The 26,879-nt window shown below is 37.3% G+C and overlaps 1 protein-coding gene across 1 annotated transcript in view; it reads right to left on the bottom strand.

Annotated features, from left to right (window-relative positions):
• Positions 1-14,018, bottom strand: part of LOC121303343 (ceramide glucosyltransferase-like) — a 35,295-nt gene extending 21,277 nt beyond the window's left edge. The window contains exons 1-2 of the mRNA XM_041233967.1: positions 13,824-14,018; positions 734-875 (exon numbers count right to left, since the gene is read on the bottom strand). Of these exons, the coding sequence (XP_041089901.1) occupies positions 734-875; positions 13,824-13,921 (240 nt within the window). The 5' untranslated portion in view covers positions 13,922-14,018. The remainder of the gene's footprint in view (positions 1-733; positions 876-13,823) is intronic.
• Positions 14,019-26,879: the final 12,861 nt, after the last annotated feature.

Raw genomic sequence — 26,879 nt, 5'->3', positions numbered from 1 at the left:
TATATAATCAGTTAAATATATGGTATTTTACCCTACTGCGCTGTATACCGAGATCAGCCTGCAGTATTATCTGCAGCTAAATAAAACGCATAAAGAGAGCAGCAAATCAGTTTCTCCAAAAACAATGCTAAATTTTGAAGTAAAAAACTATTTACATTAAAATGGTGTAACTTATTTGACCAAAACTAGCACAGACTATTTTACTAAAAGGATGTGTTTGTTGGATGTGAAGGCAATGTGTTTAGTATATTGTACAGTATGCTTATTCAGCAACAGCAAGTGATAACAAAACGCATCACTGGTTATAGTGGTAAAAAGCAAAGTTCCTGCGAGGCTGATAAAACACAGCTCTGTATTCAAAAACCAAAGCCAAGTCTCAGACATCTACAGTTCCACAGCAGGAGAACGTGCTGCATATTTTAAAACATGTCCAGTGAAAATGCACTCAGTTACAGCAGAACATTCTGTAATGTTTCAAAAAAGTTAGAGAAATAAAAATCTTCTCATATTCACTAGACCATTTAAAATGTGGGCTTCATTTTAGTTTATTTGCTTTGTGTCTCATATTTGCCACTATATAGAGAATTAGACCACTTGCAGATTTGTCAGGTAGTGTACAGTAAGCCAAAAAAGCAACACAGTGGCTTTAAAAAAAAAAAAAAAAAAAAAAAAAACACCACAATTAATAGAAAACGTAGGAATGAAAAAAACAGAAGACAGATGAGATACATACTCTGGGATAATCCAACTCGAAGAAGGTTTCTAGATTGCTGATGAGGTTGGGGTCCACTCCTTTCAAGGGCTTCAGCAATGAGACGCCTGTAAGCTTGCTGTAGGGCTGTTTGTCAGAGGCTTTCTTGTTGAGATGAAGACGTCTGCAAAGAGGTTGGTACACCACAGCTTTAACAAACTGCACAACAGTAGACAGTCACATAGGCTTGTCTGCAATGCTTTTCAAATCAGAAAACGAAATTAAAAGAATCATTCCAACAAAACGCAATTCATGCCAATACAAAAAATAAAAAAACATGTTTCTAATGAGAAAAACACTGTAAACACTATTAAAGAAGATTAGCTTGTAATAATTCCTATTTTGATGAACATAACCTTAATATAATTTCAAAGCTTGTTGCAAGATTTTAGTATTTACCTTCAATGTTTCTCATTTGTACAATTTTCTATAGTTTACAGTAATACCAATCCTACATACTGCAAACATTGATCTACGAGAAGAGTACAGCAGAGCACCGATAAATAAGTCACTGTAGATAAGGAGTTACTCCAACAATGGCCAATACCATTAAACACACTTAATCTAAAATCATTTTTTATTAGCTTAGGCAAACTTCCAATGAGAAATATTTTGGTTTGTTTATTTTGTATAATACTTCTTACGGAAGCATGTCTAATTTTTAATCTCCTGTAAAAAAATACTGTTTGTTTTTTTTTTTTTTTTTTTTTTACAATGTTTCACATTTCTGTTCAACTATTTAATGTGGCATTAAAGCAAATAGAAAAAAATGGAACTTACTAGAATACTACAAAAATGTTTTAAATATTAACCATTATACCCATATCCTCCGCTGTATGTAGAAAATGACTGGACACCAAAAACTTCAATAAAGTTTTAAGTTATATTTTAAAACATTAGTTACAATGTGGTCAATTCAAAGCAAAGACACAGTGAAAACAGGAAGGAACTTGCTGATTCAGTACTGCTATTTTTGATAAAGTCAGTGAGGTTAACTTGTCAGTGTGTTGCGGACAGTTTCAGATAGTGCAGAGCATGAGGGCGGATTCACAGAACAGCTGAAAAGTACTGCACAGTATTCAGGGCTGTGCAATTTTTGAAAGAAACTTGCTTGTCCAAGGGACAAAATGCTAGGGGGAAAAAAAAAAAAAAAAAAAAAAACTATCTGCCCACTCCCCATTGTACAAAACACACACAAAAAAGTAGACTATAACTTGTAGGATTCTGGTTTTATTTAACAGTGAACACAATCAATTAGTGACTAACAGGGGCAGGTCTAGTCTTGTAGACTGACGGGTTCACTAAATTCTTCAAGACACACAAAAATGTTCCGAGACCCCGCCTCACCTCCACAAATATATAACATACTTTAAGGTCATTATGCTGCTTTGTGGAATTCTGATTTTTCTTGACATTCTTTCAGTTTTGTAAGAACCCCAGATTTTTAAAAGGACTTGTGTATAACCTGTCAAGTTTCTCTGCATTTTATACTGGTTTCCTACCAAAATGCATGTAACATTTATAGTAGGCTCCATTCTGCAAAAGACAAAATGTTTTCTTTTGTTTTTCTTTCATATACTTTGTTTTATATACAGTCTAAAACATCTTATTTTTCCTCATCTAACATCTTGTCCCATGATAATTAACTTGAACACTGCAGCAGCTGGGTGACCCTGGTTTTGTACATGTGACTTGATGGTTGGGGGGGGGGGGGGGGGGGGGGGGGGGGGGGGCAACATTCTTTCCCTGCCCTACTCTCACTGAAACTAAATGATTTCATACATAAACACACTGCCATGAGACTTAGTCTGTATTTTAAAATAATAATACAATATTGTACAGATAATCTCATATATAAGCATTTCATTTCTATCATTACACATATATCAATCTTCATGTTTTAATAGTTTCACAAATCAATGTATTGTGCATGTCCAATATTTAACTAATATCGCTTCTGTTTAAATCTAGTAAATTATTTTTAATATAGCGTTTAAAATTTAAAAAAAAAATTGTAAATACCTTAAGTTTAAAAGATTAGTCTACGCCTTACTAGTGGCTCTCAGGCAGCCATTTCTGGGTTTCTTTGTAACCAATAGAAGTGACAGGGGTGGGATTTAAATACTTCTTAAAATATTTGTATAGGACTAGACTTTCGCAATTTAGTTTTCAGAAACTGGCGTGGCTCTCTAGAAATATACCCAGAGTGTCTTTCTGGCAACAGAACATACATATGAAAAATAAATAAATAAAAATAACTTGTCTGACGGGCAAAGTATAACAGCAAAACTTGTTGTCCCTCACACAAACCTTTCCTCCTGTTCCTTCTTTCATATACTGTAGGGAGGAATGGGAGCTTAATTTTAAAGCATTCTCGCAGCCCTGATACAGTACACCCTGGCTATAACGCCTTTCATTATGGAACCTTCGGCTATAACAAACCTGCCAAACTCCATGGCCGAACATGTATGTAAGAAAAATACAAACGTGCTCAGTTCTCCTCACTGCTGTGAAACAGCGGGCTGGAAATGTCCGCTCCACGCCAGCAACTACCCCTCTCTGCTCACACGCTGTCCCCAAAGTAGGGCCAGATTAACCAATATGTCAGGGATCGGCAAAGTGGCCGTGGTAAAAAGTTTGAGGTCCGTGGTAATTTATTTAAAAAAAAGTACGATTTACAATCTGTTGAAAAAAGACATGATTTATATATGTACATATTGCAATTGCGATGCGAACAGGCTAGATTTGGTCTCTGCTTCTCCCTGTAAACTGACAATGACAATATTCTACCGTAACTATGGCTATTGAAGAATCTTGATGACACTGAACCGCCTACTGAAGCCTTGTTACACAATCCGATTAAGCGTTAGTTACGTTCACGTTGTGCACTGTTTTCTTTTTCTTAACATTGAAAAAAAAACATGGCATTTAAAATTTAAAAAAAAGATCGTTCAACCCAGCTTGGGAAAGAGAATATTTCATTTTTGAAAGACCCACAGATTATTTGATGGAGTGCCCAAGATGTGGCCAAGTAAAGAAACAACTCAAGTCAACAGTAGCTCGCGACTATGCTGAAAAATAGTGCAAAAGAATACATAAGACTTCAAACATGTCGAGTGTAGAGAAGGACAGATTCATCAAGGAAGCCAAAGCCAACAGAGGAAGCCAGGTAAAGTAAATGACCGACTTTGTTAACTGCAATCTCAAAGATGCACAGAATGATCTTTGCCTTGCCTACAGTTTAGCAAAAGCCAAACTGCCATTTACAGCAGGTGTCGTTTTCAAAGAAATGGCTGAAAAATTGACCCAAACTCTGCTCCTTTTCAAAGACTGCATTACTGTTCAAGCAGCAGTAGATGCACCGTTTGTAAATGTAATGTGCGACGAGAGCACTGACCACACTGACAAGAGTCAAATAATAATTTATCAGTTTTGTGAATGTTGACGCTCTGAGTTTTTCAGCTTAATTAAAATAACCAAGCGTTGTAATGCACAAAATCTGAGGGAAGCCATCGTTGGTTGTTTGGAAAATGACTGAAACAAGTACCCTGTAGAGAAAATTGTGGGATTTACATCGGACGGGGCATCTGTAATGCTAGCCCAACATGACAGTGTTTCAAGGCGATCAAAAGATCGCTATGGCAATTTATTTGTCCAGCACTGTATGACTCATCGTCAAGTCTTAATGGCTAAAGACGCTGAATCAGTCATACCTGATTTTGTGGAAGACACGATCAAAGTGACAAAGACATTTCAGTGAGGCTGCAAGAAAAAAGGAGTTTAGACAGATCTGTGAGCTGAATGAAGAGGAATACTCAAACCTGGTTAACTACAAAAAATTCGCTGGTTAAGTTTGGCTGCCTGCGTTGAGAGGTTTGAATTACTGCGGGATTCTCTAGTGCAGTACTTTGAGAGAGAGGCATTTGGGAATGGGTCACCGAGTTATAGAACAAGTTGCCAGAATATCCATGACATGCTACAATCTCCTAAATTCATTCTATATCTAAGTTTCTTGAATTGGGTTTTGCCACTTCTTGCATCAATGAATCTAGCGCTGCAGAAAGAGAATTCAAATCTATACAACGCATACTGTTCTCTGGAGAAATACTGCAAAGTAATTTTGAAGCCGTTTAAACAGCCTTCAATTGAGGATTCTACACGGGAATCTTTCATAACTCCATACGACCTGTCTATCCCTAGTGCCAAGGTCACATAGATACTGAGGGAGTGTGAGGAGCAGCACTACTTGCCAGAAACGGAGATTGCTAAGGTAAAAACAAAGTTAATTGAATATGCAAAAAAACTTGAACAGGCATTCAAGTCCAGGTTTCCTGAAAAAGAGCTGGTGAAATGCATGCTTTATTTGGACCCCTGCAACCAAAAGCCACCAGTCTCAGAAATTCAAAAACCTGCTGCAAGATTTATAAAGCACATTAACTCCAGCAAAGTTGAAATGCAATATACGTTGTGCTGCGAGGATGAGGCTGTGAAGACAATTTTCAACTCAGACTGCTGTGGCAGTGACGTTACCAAATTATGGTGTATTTTGTTTAAGTGAAGTGGTGAGGATGAATACAGTGAACTAGCAAGGCTATCACTTCTTTTACCGACACTGAGCCCTGACACCTGTTGCTGCGAACGAGGCTTCAGCCACATGAACTCAATTAAAACATCCACAAGGAATCGCCTTGAGAACTGTCGTGTTGCTGCATGTCTACGTATTGCAACTGCAACAACAAGCACAAAGGACTTCAATGTAGCTGCGGCGGCGGCAAGGTACATTCAAAAACATTAAGTGCGTTGAATTTATTATTATTATTATTATTATTCCTAGATAACTACTGTAGCTATATACAGTTGTGCTGCTCTTCATTGATATTCGTGTACTTAGCTCCTCTACATATACGGGAGAATGTGCTTTAAATCGGACTGTGCTCTGCTATTTGCTATACACCCCCCATGTCCGTCACTGAGTCCGGTAATTTTGTTAAGTGTCCGTCGCACAACTTGGTGGTGCCGACCCCTGCAATATGCCAAGAACACCATTCGCTATAATATGCATAGGGCCCCCAGAATATGGATTATCCAGCCCTGCTCAAGGTGGTTTTAGCCAAGAGGTTTCTTCCTGTAGTCTGGGTGAGGCTATTCAAATTACAGCAGGATCATGTTGCTCACCAATGTCATAACAGTAATATTTCAGCTGCCCACTGACATCACCAAATAAGAGACACAGCGATGTACTGGTCAGGCATGTGGAACAAAGAGTGCACAATGTAAAGTACACACTGTATTATACATTGAGTGATTATTGTTATATTCTTCTAACTTCTCTGTTGCAGTGCACTGCACTTACAGTGCATGTACTGTACAGGTATGTAACCTGCATGGGTTCACAAATTAACCAAATATACATTCACTACAAAATGACACAATTTAAATTAGGTAGCTTTGATTCTAAAAAGAATAGATTGCAGTGTTCATCGATAAAAATAAAGCAACCATTAACTTTGAACATATTCAGGCGCTTCTGAATAAGTAAGGCTTCTGAGTATTAGAATAGACACACCACCACCACAAAAAAAAAAAAAAAATACCTTTACCATTTGTCTGATTCCCACAGCAAAGTAGTTCAACTCATTTCAGGATTTTTAGGCTAAAACATTCTAATTAAAAAAAAAAAAAAAAAAAAAACACCTAAAAAAAAAAAAATAGGATGGACTAAAGTGATTTAACATTTAGTAATGAGTCTGAAGAGCAGTTCATTGGCAAAAGTAAAATGCCGACTCTTCAGTTCCAGGCTGTCCGAGTTCAGGTCAGCAGTGCTGTAACTGATAGTCATCCATCTGATTGTTTCTGGCTTTAGCTTCATATACAGCTGTACTGTACAGAACCTACTTTAGTAAGCAGGCAAAAGAACCACCATCACAATCTGGACATGAATTACTGGAGTAATGAGAAAACATTTTGGGCATGTAAAGTCCTACTTTCATCTAGCTGGTCCTGGAATCTCCTCAAATTCAAATGTACTGCAATTCAATTTGACAGCATGTTTAAAATGCAATCTTAATTTTTTACATTCCTAAAAGCCATTTCATTTATTGCAGAACAACATTTAGTACTGTACATTAGCAAACAATCAAGATTTCACAAGTTTGCTTCTGAAACAATCAAAACCGAAGTTCCTGTCAGAAGCCGATTTGCAGACTATACAAAGAAATCAGCAAGCTTAAATGAACATTTTCATTGCCAAGGAAAAGTAGACTTGATTTACTGTAATATTATTTAGTCACCCACTAAACTACATTGACATAGTAATTTCAACTGTGTACATTGATTTTGTATATACAGTATTCAATTACTGTACAATGGGTTACACATCAAGATATTATAAAATGAACATAAGAATACATAAGAAAAATTTGCGTTTGAAGGACCATGTGCGATTCAGGCAGATTGTGCTTTGGTTTAGCATCAGTGTCTCTTGTTAAGCCACACTTGTGAAAATGCAGACTGCAATGCAACAGAATTCTTCACTTTTGGTTTTCACTTATTCATATTACTGACTTGCGGACTATTGCACATTGGCAATAGCAATGGGCCTGATCATCCTTGTTTATCTCTTGTAACCAAACACACCTCTTGATAAACAAGGATGATCCAGACAATGGCTATTTTTCCAGCAGACCCGACATCCGAGGCAGAAACAACCTTCTCCCTCATCCCAGTAGGTTACCGGGAAAGGTAATATGGCACACCACACCATGCAGTCCTCAATTACCTTAACATTCACAACCACCAGCAAAAGTACAGAATCCCAATACTAGCCCAGGGGATATAACATATGTCCTTCAAAGCACTCACAGTAGATAGGAGAGGCTTCATACACATGCCCTAGATTGTCTATAGAACAAGGGTTACATCACATAAGTAAGTCCTTTCAATACTGCACAGGCAGCTAAAACAATCATTTGTGACACTGGAGAAAGTGACAGTTTGTAAATCTATATAAAGAACGTTCTTCTGCTACAACAAAGTTATAGAAATGTTGCTGTAGTAGTAGCAAACCACACAGCTACTCCCCCCCCCCCCCCCCCCATTGTATCCTGCTTCGTACACCACTAGTCAAGAATCACAACTAAAAGGAGAGCTGAAATGAGTGCTGGGGTTGCGAGTTGAGTTCAAACACACAGTCCCAGTGCATTGTTCAAATGCCAAGGTAACAGGTGGATCTTTAATGTTTCTGTAATTTGGGCTACTGTGTCTGTGCTGTAGCGTGTGGGAACAAGTATGGGCTTGATCCATCATAATGCAAGCATTGCTGTTCCAAGAACACCCAGGAGAATGTTCCAAAGGACCTGCTGATCAATCGATCATGCCTCCAAATCTCAAGAGATCCTTTCCAGTTTAAATGTAGTTATAATGGATCATATGACTTGGAAATGAGCACTTACTGTACATCTGCATGCAGTACATTGTAAAAATATCCTATTCTCTAGTTTTACTATTTAGTGTAGCTTAGACCCTTAATCCTAACAACCCAATAAACATTCAAAGGGAAATACAAATGCTGTTCAGCTTTAAGCTTGTTGAGTAGCCAGTGTAATCTTAAAAATTGCATTTCATTATCAGTCCAGGGTAAGACAATACAAGCACACTCACTCTCACTGGACACAGTGTGTGTAATTGAAGGGAAGGCTTTGGGTGTCGCGGTCCATATAATCCCATCTCATTTAAAAGGCATTTAAAAAGCTTTCACTCTGGTAATAAATTCTGCACTACTACCCAATAGGAGTAATAAAATTAAATGCTGAAACAATGCTGAAACAGAAATGTATGTGTTTGTGAGGCTTCTGTCCAGTATATGGTACAGCGTGGTTGGTTTCAAACCAGTTTGATGCAGATGGTTGAGAATCCAAATTCCAATGAGCTAAAGGCACTTTCCTGTTGTGTCAATGCGTGTGGTTACCTCACAGGAGCCAACATCCCGTTGTGCCTTAATGCTAAATACTGCAAACTGATGGTAAAGTTGGCATGGTCCGACTCACTATGGTACAGAAAGTTTGAGGTGGCAGTACTGCAACAGGTGTCTGTTCAACTATAACTAAGTACGTGACTGCCCACAATTGTTTATCGAACCCATGTCCAAAAGCTCCTCTGAAATGAATTAGCACACTTCCAACAAGAGCAGTGGTCGAAAGAAGCTGTTAAAAAAAACAAACTTGAAACACAACCCTAAGACTGGTCAAATAAATATATACTGCACTGTGAGCAAAAATAACTTTTAAAAATCTATTACATTTGATGTTACAGTTTGGATTCAAAAAGCCTACATCACCTTACTCAGAGGTCATAAAAGTAAAATACAAACCAAGAGTTCAGTGTGCTATGGTTTTTCACCTGTACTGCAATACAAACAATTGACATTTACAATAGGAAGCAAGCAACAGCTGATTTAAATAAATTAGTTTATCATGAAGTACACAAAGATGAATTGTTATTACAGGTTGTAGGCACTGCTCAGTCCAGTCAGACACATTTTAAAGGAACTTGGATACTTTTGGGAGTGGCCTATATTCACCTTAAAATTATTGTTATCTTTAATTTTAAATTGATTATTATTCATGCTATAACAACATGGAGAAACAAATCTTCTAGCCCTTAAAGTAATATCCATTTTAACTGACTGACAGTTCTTCAGCAGTCAAATAGCTCACTAAAGAAACCCACAACTTAAATAAGGATTACATATTTATTAGATAAATTATTATGTTCACTTAAACTTCATAAGCATCTTCCCTGATACTGTATTAGTGACTTAAATTGTGTTGAGCGGAAACGAAAATGGTCGTTTGACGCATTTTTTTTTTTTAGAAACCTTTCGAAATCTTCTTGGGAACCGGTGAAGCGATTGATCTGACAATAGGCATATATCATCAGCATCCAAACCCGCATCAAATTTGCGAAGCACAAGTTTCTGCGATACATTTTAATGTCAAAATGGCTGCCACAAATCTTATTGAAACACGCCCTTAACAGCAAACTGCTGCTATTTGAACACCGTTTGACCAACAAACTCCAAACTAGTTATTGTCCCAGTAACAATGGAATACAAATATGTCAAAATGGTTATGTTTTATAAAACAAGGCGGCCGCCAGGTGTATGTTTACGTCTGAAATTTAAAATTTGACAAATGGTTGGTTTACTTGACTAACTCGAAACTTCACAAGCATCATCCTTGGCACTGTATCAATACAACTGACTTAAGAAACTTGCGTTAACAAGATGGCTGCCTGACGCATTTTTGAAAAAAAAAAAAAAAAAAAAAAAAAAAAAACTTTAAAAATCTTCTTCTGTGGAACAGTTGAAATTGCTGATTTTAAACTTGGCACATTGAGAACTAAACACGCTTAGACGGGTACTGATAGTGGGGATTGGGAGCCATAAAACTGCCTGGCAGTTCTAGTTTTTATTTAATTTTAGTTTTATTTATTATATACACTACCAGTCAAAAGTTTTAGAACACCCTCATTTTTCCAGTTTTTATTGAAAATTTAAGCAGTTCAAGTCCAGTGAATAACCTGAAATGGTGACAAAGGTAAGAGGTAAACTGCCAGAGGTTAAAAAAACAAGTTTAGGGTACCAAAAACTGAAAAATAATGTACATTTCAGAGTTATACAAAAAGGCCTTTTTCAGGGAACAAGTAATGGGTTAACAACCTACAGCTGTTCTGCAGCAATGGAAGTAAATTAAGCCTTGAAAGTTGATGCTAACAATTCCTACAGGTGTCCCAACTTTTGTTGATTACTTACAAACCCTCTGTCTGTATAAAAGCAGTGTTGGAACAGACTGTGTTACTACACCCTCTTAAGCATTACTTGGACAGTATTGTACTGCAGGAACTAGTATATTGCTATCATAATGGCGAGAAAAAGGCAAAGGAAGACAGACGGACCATTATAACCCCTAAAAGTGTAGGTCTTTCCCTTAGAAAAATTGCAAAGAAAGCAAAGGTGTCAGTAAGTACAGTTTCCTACACTATCAAAAGGCACTTGGAAACTGGAGGAAACTCTGACAGGAAGAGGTCTGGCAGACCCAAAGCCACAACAGAATCAGAAGACAAGTTTCTGAGAGTCAACAGCTTGCGCGATAGGAGGCTCACAGGACAACAGCTTCAAGCACAGCTTAACACTGGTCGAAGTAAGCAAGTTTCAGTTTCAACTGTGAAGAGAAGACTTCGAGCTGCAAGTTTGACAGGTCGAGTGGCAATAAGAAAGCCATTGCTAAGATGGCAAAATAAGAAAAAGAGGCTTGTCTGGGCCATGAAGCACCGCCAGTGGACTACTGAAGACTGGAAGAAGGTCTTATGGACCGATTAATCAAAATTTGAAATCTTCGGTTCATCACACAGGGTTTTTGTACGCCGTCGAGTAGGCGAAAGGATGGTTTCACCAACTGTGACATCAACTGTCAAACATGGAGGAAGAAGCATGATGGTCTGGGGCTCTTTTGCTGGATCCAGAGTGGGTGACTTGCACAGGGTGAGTGGCACCCTGAACCAAAACGGCTACCACAGCATTCTGCAGCGCCATGCAATACCCTCTGATATACGCCTAGTTGGTCAGGGGTTCATCCTACAGCAAGATAATGACCCAAAACATACCTCCAGGCTATGTCAGAACTACCTTAGAAGAAAAGAACAAGACTGTAGGCTTCAAATCATGGAATGGCCAGCACAGTCTCCAGACTTAAACCCCATCGAGCTGGTTTGGGATGAACTGGACAGAAGGGTGAAGGCAAAGCAACCTACAAGTGCAACACATTTGTGGGAACTTCTGCAACAGTGTTGGGAAGAACTTTCCGAACAATATTTGATTTCCATTGTAGAAAGAATGCTGAATAACACAGCAATACACACTTCATATTTTCACAGGCATCAAACAAGTTAAAATAAAAATGCAAACAAATGTAACCCCTTCCCTATATGACAGCAGGGGACCACAATGTTACATTTCACATTGTTAGTCTTCTGTGCAGTGCTCTACAGAAAGCAGAACAACCGAGTTTAACAATTCCATAAAGGATGTTTTAGCTTCCTCCTCTTTGAACCGTTTACCATGTTGCTCTGTAAGGCACACACCATAATCAAGCATGATTCTGTAATTCTAAAGGGGAATTTGAAGAAAAGATATGATAAAAATGCTGCATCGTGTTTAGATCAGACGTGTTTAGATCAGATTAAATGAAAACAGCCTATAGTATTGTGTTTTTTCTCTCATCTCACAGTATTTCCCACACTTTAGCGCCCCTTAGGCACCAATTAATGCTTCATAACATAAAAGCACAAGATATGTCTTGTTATATCAGAGTAGTATTAGTAGTAGTCCTAGTAGTAAGTACAGCACCTAAAAAAAGAAACAGCCAATTCACCTACTGTATTTATTTACTGCTGGCTGAAGCAGTACCTTATAGAAAGCAGTCTCCAAGAGGGCTACGTGGCTAAACTGTTTTTACCGTGGGTATAAACTATATAAATCATGCTAAAACAGATAAGCATGTTCCTAATTCCACCGTTTAGGATTTGTGACAGAGGGGGGAAAAAAAAAAAAAAATCTGGTTAACCTATAACTGCTGTACTGCAAGTGACCGGTCTATCACCAGCAGACAGAAAACAAACAAACACAAAAATAGGTAATAATGAGAACACGCACTGGGACACATCCATTTATAGTAAACAACTACAGTATTAAGCAGCTACAGCAAATCGGCCAATACATAAATAATAAAAAAAAAAAAAAAAAAAATGTGAATCGTGTTAAAACACCCACTTGGGTCAAACACTGGATTCTATCTAACATTAAAATGTGTGGACCGTTATGATCATGTTGGTGCCTGTGCTCCTAACTATTCATTGTTACATTAATTAAAGCGCTGATTTATTCAGTCACGATCTTGTTATGTGACTGATCCCTGTACAACATTCTCTGGGCACTGCACGCAAAATCCCGATGAGCAACGATGGTGTTTCCTGGGGACTTTACAATAGCAGCGACAATTTAGCTCGCTAGCAGTACTGTATTCTCAGTCGCACTTTGTTACTAATATGTTTGTTATCTGGAAACGGCAATAATTGTCCCCACCTAAACAAAATTACTAAAAACGAAATGTTTGCACTTGATAATTCGGCAGCTAAATACCGACTACTAATACTGTCATATTATAACGTATCAATTGTCACAATTTATTTTCAGGCAGTGGAGTATGCACATATTCTGAATAGCTGTATTTCATTAGTATTATTATTATTATTATTATTATTATTATTATTATAAAGCATTCCTCATTGTTTTTTTATTCCAACAGGACCGCACGGCATTAGTATGGCAGCTCACTGAGGTGCAGGCACACAATGACAATGAAAATAACTCGGTTTTCTTATTGAAATTAAATTACAGCAATATTTTCGTAGTTCAAACATATATGATAGGGTACTGTCCTTGTTTCCGCGATGGAAAAATGGAGTCCGGTGTTTACTTAAAAAAAAAAAAAAAAAAGATTTGTATTGTATGAGAAAAAACAAACAAAAACACACACATACGAATCACAATCTTTGGTAAAAAACCATTTACTGTTAACATTTAAAATGTTTTTTTTTGTTTTTTTTTTCCATCAAACTAACAATAAACAACAAAAACTACCGGTACACAGTGTACCAAGATACACATTACAGTCCATCTACGACTAGTACAAAATACTGTATTCTGAATACGGATTAAAAACAGACAGCCCTCATCGGATGTTTTTCTGCAGCATGGTCCCTGTTCATTATTTTATTGTGTGTCTATATATATATATATATTATACTTTTTTTCGTCTTACTGTATTTTTCATTAACATTCTGGCTACTAAAGTGGGCATAAATCATATCGTACTGATGTGTGACATCTAGGCCTAACGTAAACGGGCTCTATTTTCACTTGCCAACGCTTTACAATGGCAAATTCGAGTGACCGACTACAGGCGGAAAGCACAACAAGCAGAAAATACAATGTTAAAGAAAGGCTCTGACTTACACATAGATGATGGACATGAAGTGCATAAACCACAGGACGAGAAAAAGGATGAATCCGAAGATGGCGAGCCCCTGCAAGGCAAGTTCTAGCAGGGCCATGTCTGTTGGGTAAGCACTGCGATCACTACTTTCTAAAGGAACGCTGTGAAGCGACTGAAAAAACAGACCATTCAGCAGAAACACAGCGCCCAACAAAACGCATAACACTGGGCGGGGCGGCCTTTGAATAGGGGACGGACCAACGCGATTACGTTCCTTTTTTTTTTTTTTTTTTTACCAATGAAGCAAGTTCAAATCAGGCATCCAGCGAGAGAAATGCTACAAATACCGCACCGCTTGTCATAAATACTATGTGTAACCGTAGTGGAGTGTTGGGTGACAGTGTGAATTGCAATATTTAGCATTAATGAAAATGACGACGGAGGCAAATAACACATGACACGAGTTTCCGTGATTGCTGTAAATACTAGTACTTAACATGCCATAGTTACATTGCTGGTGCATTTTTACTTTATTCTTTAAATCTGTCTCTGCGGCGACATAACTGGAACTGCAGTATTATGTCCGCATAGAGTCTGCAGCAACAGAATATTGCAGACCCTAACTGAAGAATTACATAAAAGAAAAAGTCAAATTATGAAACCCAGTTGAAGTTAGACACAGTTAGATATTCGAATGTGACTGAAACGTGAAGTTAGATGTATTCATTATTTAGTGTTTATTGTTTATTTTAGCAACCGCCATTCGAAATGTGTTTATTACAGTAGATATATAATTATTGTACAAAATGGATACATTTTAAAATAACACTTACTGAAAACCTGAAACTCAGAGTACACTATGTGTGGTAATTCTATTTGACAATAGAAAAGCATTGATACAATACCAATATTTATAGGCTAGAAGGACATGTGGATTTTCAACAGACTTTGTAATATAAAGCAGTACATTGGGAAACAATGTTTTTCAAACAGACAACTTTGCAACTGACATTTAAGTTCATGTTTTTATTCAGAAACCATACTAAATTCACAACTTCAATCATTCACACAATCTGTGAAAAAATAAAACAAAATATTAAACAAACATCCTTGTCACAATGCCCTATGCTAGTTCCACAATAGTATATATTTCATTTTTGGCCATCAATTGTAGGCAGAATTCACATTTTAAAAACCCTTTTGCTTTGGTATAATGTTTTGAGATGATCAAATTCATTTCACCTGAATAGATTCCTTACTGTCTGTGTTCCTATACTGTACTAGCTGTTCATGTTCAAGAACATACATCACTGTCATCACAGGACCAGAAAGATGGGCCTCGGTGCATTTTGGACCCTGAAGCATGTGTTGTAATACTAAATGAAAGAAATGTTTAATTAGAACGCTTTCTGAGTGTCTTTGGAAGCACCTGTCGGTAGAGCCACTAATCTGCTCCTTATCAAAGTATGTTGGATCTTCTTTCCAGGTTACTGCGTGTTTAAAATGTGTGTGTGACAGGGCAAAAGCTGCACAATTAAAAATAAATAAATAAATAAATAAATACTTACATTTTGTTTCAGTCTTCAGGGGTTGGGTTAAAACACATCCCTGAAGAAATACATGAGCAGAATGTGGCCAGTTTGACAAATGATAAAGTGAGGCCGCAAGCACAACCCAGAGTGATTCTTTAAGATTCCTAGATGCTGGTGTCCAAATTCAATCTAACTATTGTAAGTCATTTCAAGGTCAGGAGAGAGTTTTTCTTTGTTCATAGAAATGAACAGCAGCGTATGACAACTGGAACTGTCAGTTGCAAATAACATCGAGAAAGCCCCCTGAATTATTCAATAAACTTGGAAGGAAACTCAAATAGTGTTTAAAGGACTATAAATGAGCTCCATTAAGTGGATTGCCATTTGAAGAAACAAAAAAATAACAAGAATTAAGTAATAGACTGGGCTAACTGGGAAAGGATAGTTCTACAGGAAAAAAGGTCTCCAGCAAAGACAATTCTTCTCATGGAATAAGCCTGTACAATGGACCATGCCCTTGCCCTGCTACAGCATCAACTCAGCGAAATACATGGAATATTCCCAATTAAACTAAACAATAGAAAGATTTACAGAAACTGTATGGGAAATTAAATAAATGTATATTTGCAGGAAAGTTGATAGTTGTAAAATGTAAGAGGTGTGGACAAGAGTGCTTTTCTAACAAAAGGAGCTAGTTTAACATTTGATGAGAGCAATTTAATAACTAAATAGAAAGAGAATAATATATAATATGAGCTATTGAATTGCAGAAGAGATGCTGGATTTTTCTTGAACAAACAAATAGGTGTTAAATATATTTGTGCCGTGGTTTAATTAAAGGATATAGCATTTTAACAACAGATCCACAATTCACTGAATTGATAGTCATTTATTCACTAACTGATTAACTTACTAACTTACTAACTTGCATATTCATATCATTAGTTCTGCTGACATAAGAGTATTATTGGTTCTTGTAGAAAGGCAAATTATAGACAATTAATGTATTCTATCTTTTACATGTAATTGATATGTACACTGAGACAGGTATTACCTGACTACGATTGCATACTAAGATTAATGTGCTGATTTATGCTATTTTAATATTAACCTTTTCTACTTTTGGACAGTATTTTATTGACAAACTTTTGATAACATTTATAAAATATTTTATTGTGTGATAGTTTCCATTGCGAAATGAAAGACCAGGCTGACTGAGGACAGAATAAGTCAAATTACTTTCAACTCATCTGTAGAAAAAAAATGCAATTTAATAGTATGATACCTAAATGAAAACATAGAAAAAATCCTACCCTATGGTATGTTTAAAAATGAATATACATTTTGGAACTTAGTTCATGAAAAATGAGAAAAAAAACAAACCACAAACTTGATTTAATGAATTTAATAAGATTTTTTTTTTAAAACAGCCCTAAGCAAAATATCTGTTTGTGAATTGTCTTTCATATAAAATAGGCCTTATTATTATTATTATTATTATTATTATTATTATTATTATTATTATTATTATTATTATTATTATTATGCAATACCTAGTGCTAATGTTCTCTAATGCCAATCATTTCAGGACTATTATCAATCTTTCAACTGTTATTTTCAAATCCATGTAAATCATCTACTGGTAGGTCCTCTACTGTAAAAGCCAACCGAAGTGGTCTATGCAAGTGGTCGTCACTGAAAATGTGTGGAGGAATTACAAAATCATTGGTCATACTATAATCACAGTTATTGTCCAAAGTACAAGAGTCTTGAACTGGAAGCGAGCGGTGATCAGAAGCCAGTGGAGTAGCGTGGGAGAAGCGAGTCAGAGAGAATACCAGGTGAGCAGTGGAGTTCTGGATGAGCTGGAGCAGATGGGTGGCAGACGGTGAGCCCAGTGAGTGGGTGTAGAGAGAGAACAGTAGAGGAGCCAAGACTAATTCTTGGGGGGCTCCGGTTGAACTGCGCCAGGCTACGTGGCAGGTGCGGTAGGAGAGGTAGGAGGAAAACCAGGCCAGAACAGTGCCCGAGATTCCCAGGTCAGGGAGAGAAGATAGGAGAATAAAGTGATCGACAGCGTCTAAGGCAGCAGAGAAATGGAGGAGAATGAGGACAGAGGAGAGAGAGGCAGCACAGGCAGAGTTTAGCGAGTTAGTGATAGATAGGAGAGCAGTTTCAGTGGAGTGAGCAGAGAAGAAACCACATTGGAAAGGGTCAGGCAGAGAGTCTCTAGGGTTTTAGAGAGAAAGGGTAAGAAGGAGACATGATGATAGTTCTGGAGGGAGGTGGGGTCGAGGGTAGGTTTTTTGAGGAGGGGGGTGATAGAGGCTTGTTTGAAGGCAGAGGGAAAGGGGCCAGAGAGGAGAGAGGTGTTGACAAGGGAGGAGATGAAGGGGAGTAGAGCAGGAGCAGCAGCTTCAAAGAGGTGAGTCGGGAGGGAGTCCAGGGTGTACATGGTGGGTTTGTGGCCCTGGATAATCATATACCATTTTCTTGAATACTCTGTTACAGAATTAAACAGTTCTATATGATTCTATAAATGTTTTACATTTTCTGCATTATAAAATGTAATTCCTATTTTCCAAAGAAAAAGCAATATTTCATGAAAACTACTGGAATTACTTCCACACTGACTGACAAATCCCATCAACGACTCATCAAATGTATTGCACTTCTAATGTTACAGGAAAACTTGAATCCATAAAGTTAGCCATCTGGGCGTGAGTAGGACCTCCCTGGTGATGTTTAATTGAGTCTAACAGTGAAACACACCTAGGTGTTCCTTGCAATATCAAAATGACCAAACACAATTATTATTAAACCTATTTTTGTCTAATCAGGTCTTAATTTCAGTAAAAACTAGGTGGATTTGAGTACTTGATGTGTGAACAAGTAAATCAAGTATTATCAGTGGTATCAGAGTTCTGATAGTAAACTGCAATTACTGTACAATACCAAATGGTTTAAAGGTAAAGTCATTAAACAATATGCCTACTCTGCAGTGTATGTACATGGCGTTTTTGAAAAGCGCTGTTTGGTTAGTTGTTAAATAAATATATAGTTTTCAGAAAACTGATATGGGCTTGGGTACTTTGTAGGGTGGCAGGTTTGTTTCACTGCTATTTGCTAGCATTTCCCTTTACCTGTGAAACCTGCACTTTCCCTTACCTGTGCCCTTATTTATTTGTATATTTCTATACTGTATACCTCAAGTACAGCAAACTCCATACGCTCAGTATAAACTCCAGCTCACCAATAAGACCCTTGCCTGTTAGTTCCTTGCAATGTGAAGAGAATTTGAAGAACTTTAGTTAAGATATTTACAATCTCTTGGATTTCTTAATGCAGTTATTGAACCACAAATACTGTGCTCACAGATGTGTGGGAGTAAGCTTTGACAATAACATGTTGACATTGGCAGCATGCTGTTGCCAAATATCTGTCAAACATTTTATTTTTTTTTACCACTAAATTGAAAGCTGGCACTTAACAACCACCTCCATAGCTGCCGATTATTGAGGTGAACAATTAAAGAACATTTCATTTTGGGGTGTCATTATGAAAAACACATTACACGGCTTAAATTCTGTTGAAAGGGTCTGGTGCTCCATGTGGTTTCATTATTATAATTTTTTTTTTCACATTTTACATTAGCATGCTATACATTTTGTTCTGAAACACTGAAGCGTGTAGGATAAATCAGAGTAAAGCATATTTAAAACACATACTGTACAAGTATGGCAAATCAGAGAAATATAATAAAGAATTGTAAAAACTTAGCTAAGTATGATACATTGTATAGCATAGACATGGGTAAAGGAAATTCCTGTGTAAATATACCGTGGTCAACATTTACACTGTAGCTTTAAATATCTTCCCTAGATTTCAGACCATTCACTGGTGACCAGTTTGTTTCACTCAATACAGGTGAGATGGTTTGGAGTGGTGTTCACTGATTTGACTCAATAAAGCATGACTAAATCCTTTGATTTGTCAAGCATGACTTGCTGACGTCTAAGCTGGCTGTTCTTGGTTTTTAAAACAATGAATTCCTACCAACTTTAAAGATCTAAAAACACAGGGTGCTTCTGTATCCAATATACACAAATTCTACCTGGAGAAACGCAATTTAATTATTGTACACAATGGCAGTACATGAAGGATGCATTGCATAGGAGTGTTACTTTATTGACATACATTATGAATGTGAATAAGAATGTCTCATGGCTTGCTTGAACAATGAAATGCAAAACTGTAAATGTTTATGTCACTGGGTAGATAATTTGACAGTATATGTTTTTCTATTTTTTATCCAGCCACTGTACATCAGATAACAATAGAAAGACAAATGATTTGAAGCAAAATGCTGCACTACACAGTAAGAGTAAGATTAACTGATATTGCCTTTCTTAGACGGAGTTGCTGATTCTAATGATTTCAAGTTGAAATTTCCCTGTTAGGAAATAAATGTTGCTATGGTCACATCATTCTGTGAGCACCAATTAAAGCTAATACACCTGTATGTTGGATTAAGGTCAGTAGTCTCCAATGTATTTGTTTCTTATAAGAGGACCCATGAGAGCGTGAGCCTGACCTGTTTGTTAAAAACATACTCATAATGCATGATAACAACATATGTTTCATTAAAACTCTTGGGAACATGACAGTTTCTGACATTTTGCTGTACAGTTTGAAAACAACAGCTGGAGATTTGAGACCAACGGCTATTAGTATAGGTTTACATTGTATGTTTCATGCTTACCATATATTCCAACTGACAAGGTCTTGTGTGACAGAGCTGTATCAACAGTGGGTTACTATAGGGTTGAAGGAACTCATGTGATTTTATTTTGAGTAATGTGAAAATCTCTTAAAGTGAAACTTGGCATGAGTATGAAATATCATAGTTATCTTAGTTATTTTTTTACCGATGTGTTTCTTAAATAGACTAGGGGCAGAGTGTTGCAGGGAGACATGCTAATGGTTAAAATCTGGTGTTCTAGATGAACTTAGAGAGAACCTAGAGGGAAGAGAGCACTTTTCAGGCTCAGTTTAATAAGATGTGACAGAGACAAAATGATTCTTGGTGATACATCTCCCTCCCGACCTGTGAGGGTGCTGTGTAAAGGGAACAGAGTGCCCTGGACTGGATGGCCAGACAATTCATTCCCAGGGGGAGCGAGGTGAAGCACACTGGTAACCACTTTGCCACATAAGAAAATCAGATTTTGTTGCCCTTTTAGTATATACTAAAGAGGATTCTCCAAAAAAAACATATAATAGCACCAATTGACTACACAACATACCAGACCTTAAAATATAATTTATAGCTTTTTAGTTAGTAATTTTAAAATATATTCTTGATACTAAAATCTTACCTACAGTCTTGTGTGGTACGATATTAATGTCACAAGATAATTGTGGCATGTGATTGGAAGAGATTAAGTACATTCCTTGTTTCGTAATCTTAGAATACATACTGTAAAAAGCAAACAGTTTCAAGGACGACTTGCAAAAGAAAATGTTAGTTTATGTGCCCTTGATTACAAAATTATAAGCATCATAGTCATAAGACTAATAGTTAAAAGTGCTAATTTCTATATCCCAAAATAGTTATGCATTTTATGTGTAATTATTTTACACTTACTGTAGTTTTCTTAAAATGCCTGCTCATTTTAGACAAAATAAGATAAATAAGATGAATGGGTATCGTAAATGTTTGTTTCAATGAGTCCAAAACCAATCTGAAGGGAATGAAACTCCATTGGTAGAATGAATTGATTGCTAATTTAACCCAGACGCATGGATGTGCGAAAGAGCTTCAGGGGGAGAATTTGGTAATTCTTGTATTCTTGTAAATTAATTTTGGTAATTTGGTAACCCACAGCTGTGGGCTCAGATTGAATTGCGGTAAAGCCTATGTATGTGGCCTCACGGTGGTCTTCAAAGCTGTGCTGTGGGCAAATGTGTTCCCATGATAACATCTAAGAGATGGAATCCTGCTGAGAGAACTATAGGCATTACAATCTATTGTTTCATGTTCTAACACTCTGCTTTTATGCCATTTGATTAACCTGTATTCTAATGCGATTTTATTTTACATTTTGGAATAAGTAGTTAGTTCTAAATATACAAAATAAGAGAAATGGTCATGCCTACCCTTATGTGAAATATACAAATGTGCATGTGGCCTCAACAGGTCATACCTTATGTTTATTGAACATTAGGAGGGTCAGTGTACCACAGAATGCCCTTTTAAGGAAAAAAAACTATGTGAAACAAATTTTTCTAAAGCATTATTAAATGGAAGCTTAACCCTCATTTACGTATTATTATGGACAATTGTTGTTTATTTATTGTCCACAATATATAAAGAAAGTTTCTCAACTGAAACAGGTATTAATTATTTTTATTTTTTTTTAATATGAATGAAAATTAATTGATAATGCACTTCAAGTTACTATAAATCTAGTTTTCCTTTTAATTAGTTTTTAGAGAGTACAGCAATACGCTTCTTAAAAATGAATATAGGCCTAAATAGAAAAATCCTGACAGAGCTGGGATAACAAATAAAAAAAACATTTATGCCTAAATGCTTAACTCTAAACTAGGCCAAAACAAAAACACTAAACTTGTTTTAGAACATATTTGACAGGCATACACTTTTAGTTTGACAACTGTGCTATAAACCTTTAGGTCTATTAAAGCAAAATCAATTCTCACTGATAATAAACTTCAAATTAGTGTACACAGTTCCAATGCTTTTCCTTTTCAGGTACTTTATACAACAAACCACACAAACTTTTTGTACCACTAATGTGGGGTGACTTCATAACTCCTTTAATGTCACAATGCTCCACCTTATCAAGCCACTTCCAAATCCCCCCCCCATCATATTCTACAGTTACATGGTAAGTTACATTGTGTGATGAAGGGTTCTCCTTTTTCTTTCCTGGAAGGTTTAGAGTTTCTTCTTCAAAATCCAATCTTGATGTTTCACTGTACAAGGAAAGTGTTAATTGTTTACATTTTTTGATGCGTTTCTTTGTGCTGCTCTTGCTCTTTTTCCCTTTTCTTGAGCTTTCTTTTCATGAAATTCTTTCAGGACCTTTTGTAATTTTCTTTTTTGTACTGCTCTACCTTCTTTATTTTTAGGCTAACACAAAGGTTCAGCCAATACACGATGGGAGATTTTGCATATTTTCTGTAGTGGTCTGTGGCAGGATAGCATCACGGCCCAAGCTGTTACTGGCAGGAAGGAAACTCAGAGTGAAGAATCTGCAGTTTAGTGCTGTTGCACAGATCTGTTAAAAACAAAAACAGGAACACACAAAACAGGCAAAAGGGCCGATATAAAAGGGTAAACAAAACAAAATAATACTCTCTCTCTCTCTCTCTCTCTCTCTCTCTGTGTACAGTTTCCCCTAATGTAAACCCATTTAAACCCATTTTTAATTGTTTCCTCTTTGAAAGCACTTTGAAAAGCAAAGTTAACTGGCAGTAGAAAGGGATGATATTTGTGAGCAGCCAGTTTCATCAAAAACGGTCTGCCAAGAACTCCACAGAGCGGCATACCATAGTCGGGTTGCAGTGCATAAACCGCTCATCACACCTGGCAATGCACATTTGCGAGTCCAGTGGTGCAAAGAGCACAGGCAATGGACTACCAAGCAGTGGAGAAATGTGATATGGTCAGATGAATTATCCTTCACCATGTTCTCGACAAATGGACAAGTGCACGTGTGGTGCCAACCTAAAGAACTCTACAGCCTTGAATTCTTGGTTCCAACAGTGAAAGGTTTTGGTGGTTCCGTAATGTTGTGGGGTGTATTTTACTGGCATGGTTTGGGAGCAATCATTCCCTTAAAAGGCAAGGTCAATGCTAATCGCTTCTTAATGGTACTGAGTGATCATCTTCATGTTGCAGCATTTCTTTCCTGGGGGTACTGAGTGGGGGGGGGGTGGGGGGTGGGGGGGGGGGGGGGGGGGGGGGGGGGGGGGGGGGGGGGGGGGGGGGGGGGGGGGGGGGGGGGGGGGGGGGGGGGGGGGGGGGGGGGGGGGGGGGGTGGGGGGGGGGGGGGGGGGGGGGGGGGAGGGGGGGGGGGGGGGGGGAGGGGGGGGGTGGGGGGGGGGGGGCGGGGGGGGTGTTGGGGGGGGGGGGGGGGGGGGGGGTGGGGTGGGGGGGGGGGGGGGGGGGGGGGGGGCATTTCTTTCCTGCAGGGGGGGGGGGGGGGGGGGGGGGGGGGATATCTTCCAGGATGACAATGCCCCCATCCACAGAGCACGTTTGGTCGCCCAGTGGTTTGATGAGCATGACACTGATGTTATCCATTTGTCATGGCCTTCTCAGTCACCAGATCTGAACCCAATCGAGCATTTATATGATTCTGAAACGCTGGTAGCCTCTGTGCCACGGAGGATGTGGAGGCCCACCGCCCTACCAAGTGACTTTACATAGATGTTTCCATTTTTTTTGACCACTGTGTGTGTGTGTGTATGTATATATATATATATATATATATATATATATATATATATATATATACAGATACACACACCCACACACTGTATATATGTATATAAACAGTGTAAATAAAATAAAAAAATACCAAAAAACACAATTAGTTATTTCACTGCCTTGGTTTATAGATTTTTATATTTATGGCTATCATAATGCACCAGCTCACCGAAAAATGTATTAAGCCAGTGTATTCTTGTTTGAAAACTTTTGAAATACTCTAAATCACTATTAAATTCATGTTTATTTGAAATGTTTACGGTATCTTGTCAAAGCAAGTTGGTTACATGTTTTGAAATTATTAGGCAGCATTTATATGTTTTGTCTGGTCAATTAGCAGGAACGCTGGAAAACTGTATCCCAAACTCATTTGAAATATAATGTGCAAAGTAATGGGTCACATAATTGGAGGACTACACAATAAAGAATTAAAGGCACAGGTAATGATTTAATTTTAAAATGCAGGTTTAATTACGAATGATTTAAGATTTTTGCATTTTTTCTAAGTTAGGTGTCAATTTAGTTTGTATCAACAAAATTCAGTAAGTGTATATAAGTGTAGAATATACAAATACGGGATTGTATAAAAATGTATATACTGCCTTTATTCAGGAAATTGAAATATTTATTAGAGGACACTAAACTATACCATAGTAAATACTCCAGAATACTAACAGAAATATGAACATATTGTAGCATGCACGGAGGAAGTTAACAGCACATACGAAGGCATAAGGCCGATAGACTCTCCTTTTGTACAGCGGAATCGGCGCCATGCTTTAGTTCGAGATGCTTCTTTCGCGCCCGCCCTCGCCCTGTGTGATGCGCCTGCCTGAGGGAACCGAGATCGCTACATTATTGGACTGTCACTGCTAAACTAGAAGGTTGTAAATAGACACCAAAATTCATTATTGATTTGGATCGCAATCCTATAGATTCTAAATATTTAAATGCAGCACACATAAGCGATATTGAACAAATATAGCCAGATCAATAGATCGTCAGGAAATTACCAGTTTTCGTTATGTGCGAGAAAACAACGGGCAGGAAAAAGGAACTAATATTAAGCGGTATAAATTGATTTATGTAAAGTACTTTACATATAACTTACGTTTAAAAAATAGTATTCATATGGTTGTATAAAATATAACGGGAAGTTTTTTTGTAATAAAAGTGGGCAGTTCGCTAACCCTTTTTCTCGTCAGTCGGTGTACTCTCGGTATGGCAGCCCACCTAAGTGTTCAAACACAGTGTAGTTTACAGCAAGTAGTTTACTGAATCAGTAAGCACCAGTCTGTAAAAAGAGAAAGCTGAATACGAATTTTAAAGACTCCATTCGTTTCTTTTTGACACAGCATTGTGTCAAATAAATACTGGCATCTTCGATTGCAAGGTTTTGCTATCGGTTTGTTCTCTTCCCGTATGTACGGCCTACACATGCATTGAACTTGGAGTAATTCGGTAATAAATTCCGGAGAGCAGTTTATGAATCCTGGAAAGAAGACCTTATTGAGACCATCGATAATCTGGGGAACATATGTGGAAATGCTCAACCTCCTCTATTACATTTACATGTTCTTATTTTATTGAAAATGAAAATGCGTGTGTAATCGACGTCAGCGCATTATACCACCCATGGATAAATTCACGTGATATTATTCTTCCGCCATGCAAAATAATATTGAACGTTAAACAACAGAGTAACTACTAGTTATTTATTTCACGCTTAATACAAAAACGTATGTGCTTCTTTTTGATTGTTGCACCTTAACAAACCACCTGCTAGTGAAAACTTTACAAAAATAGACAATATGTTTGCATGAAACAAACATGGATCTACGATACGACTTCAATTTCAGGCAATTTTATTAATTCATTTATTTAATTTTACCAGGAATGCATGCTTAATTTTTTAACGGGGGATATGTATGCTATGAGATTTAATTTGTTCTTTTTGCAGGTCATTTCTGTTTATAGGATTCCTAGTGATAAGAGGAAAGGAATGTTTTCAGCATTGAAATACCATGCAATAGACTATGTATATGAGGTAGGTAAAATATCAAGTACCTTTACATATTAACTCTATGGGGGTTATACTTAATAGTATTGTAGCTGGTTCCACAATGTAACACTATTTTTGTTCCTGGTTAGTAAGTGTTATTTCCTAATTGCTTATGCCTCAAAAGTATAGAAAATGGCTATTATTCCCCACAAACTTTGCTTTTGTGACCAGGACAGTGATATTTCAAAATATCACTATTTCCAATGGGAAAACGGGCGAATGTGTGTCTTTTCGTTCACATAAAGTCCGTATAGTATAATTATTTAGTAATTGTTACAGGGTGTTATCACTGTTTTAGAGTGTAGAAAGGCAAAACAAGCTTACAGGCATTTCAACCAAACTTAATGGGTTTTCCACTTAAAAATACCAATACAATCTGTTTTTTTATGTTACGGGTATCATTTGAATACAGTTTTGTAGATAAAAGACCTGAAACAGAAATGAATGTGACTACATTAGAATGACTTGCCATTTATTGATGGCTCAAGCAAGAGTGTGTTTTACCTCTGTATTAGGTTGTATGCTGTGTGATTGCGCTAGGGACAATCATTACTCATAGAATTATGAAATATTGTGAGTAGTTTACAACCAAATTACATTAGATTTAAGAAAAAAAAGCTTTCAAAAAGCATATGTTGATCATTAATTAGTATTTATGCTTGTAGGCCTTGGCCAGGCAGAAACTGACGATCAGTTGGTTATTGGTACCAGTGCCTCATCATCTGGACCAATCAGAACGATATTGTTATAAAGGTAGCATTTCTGATGATACCTACAGGAAACCATGGACCAGAGGTACTGTACAGTCACTCAAATGCATTTGATTTAAATTTAAAATAACTATATAACACTAATTTTAATCCTGAGGTTGTACAATACTTAATAATCTTTAAGTTCTATCTAGACTGAAATATCCACCGCACATTTAAATGTATTGTGCCAGTGACAACATTTCAGTGCAAGA

The sequence above is a fragment of the Polyodon spathula genome, chromosome 2, assembly GCF_017654505.1.
Source record: "Polyodon spathula isolate WHYD16114869_AA chromosome 2, ASM1765450v1, whole genome shotgun sequence".
Classification (NCBI taxonomy): domain Eukaryota; kingdom Metazoa; phylum Chordata; class Actinopteri; order Acipenseriformes; family Polyodontidae; genus Polyodon; species Polyodon spathula.
This window is presented reverse-complemented; position numbering and strand designations above follow the sequence as displayed.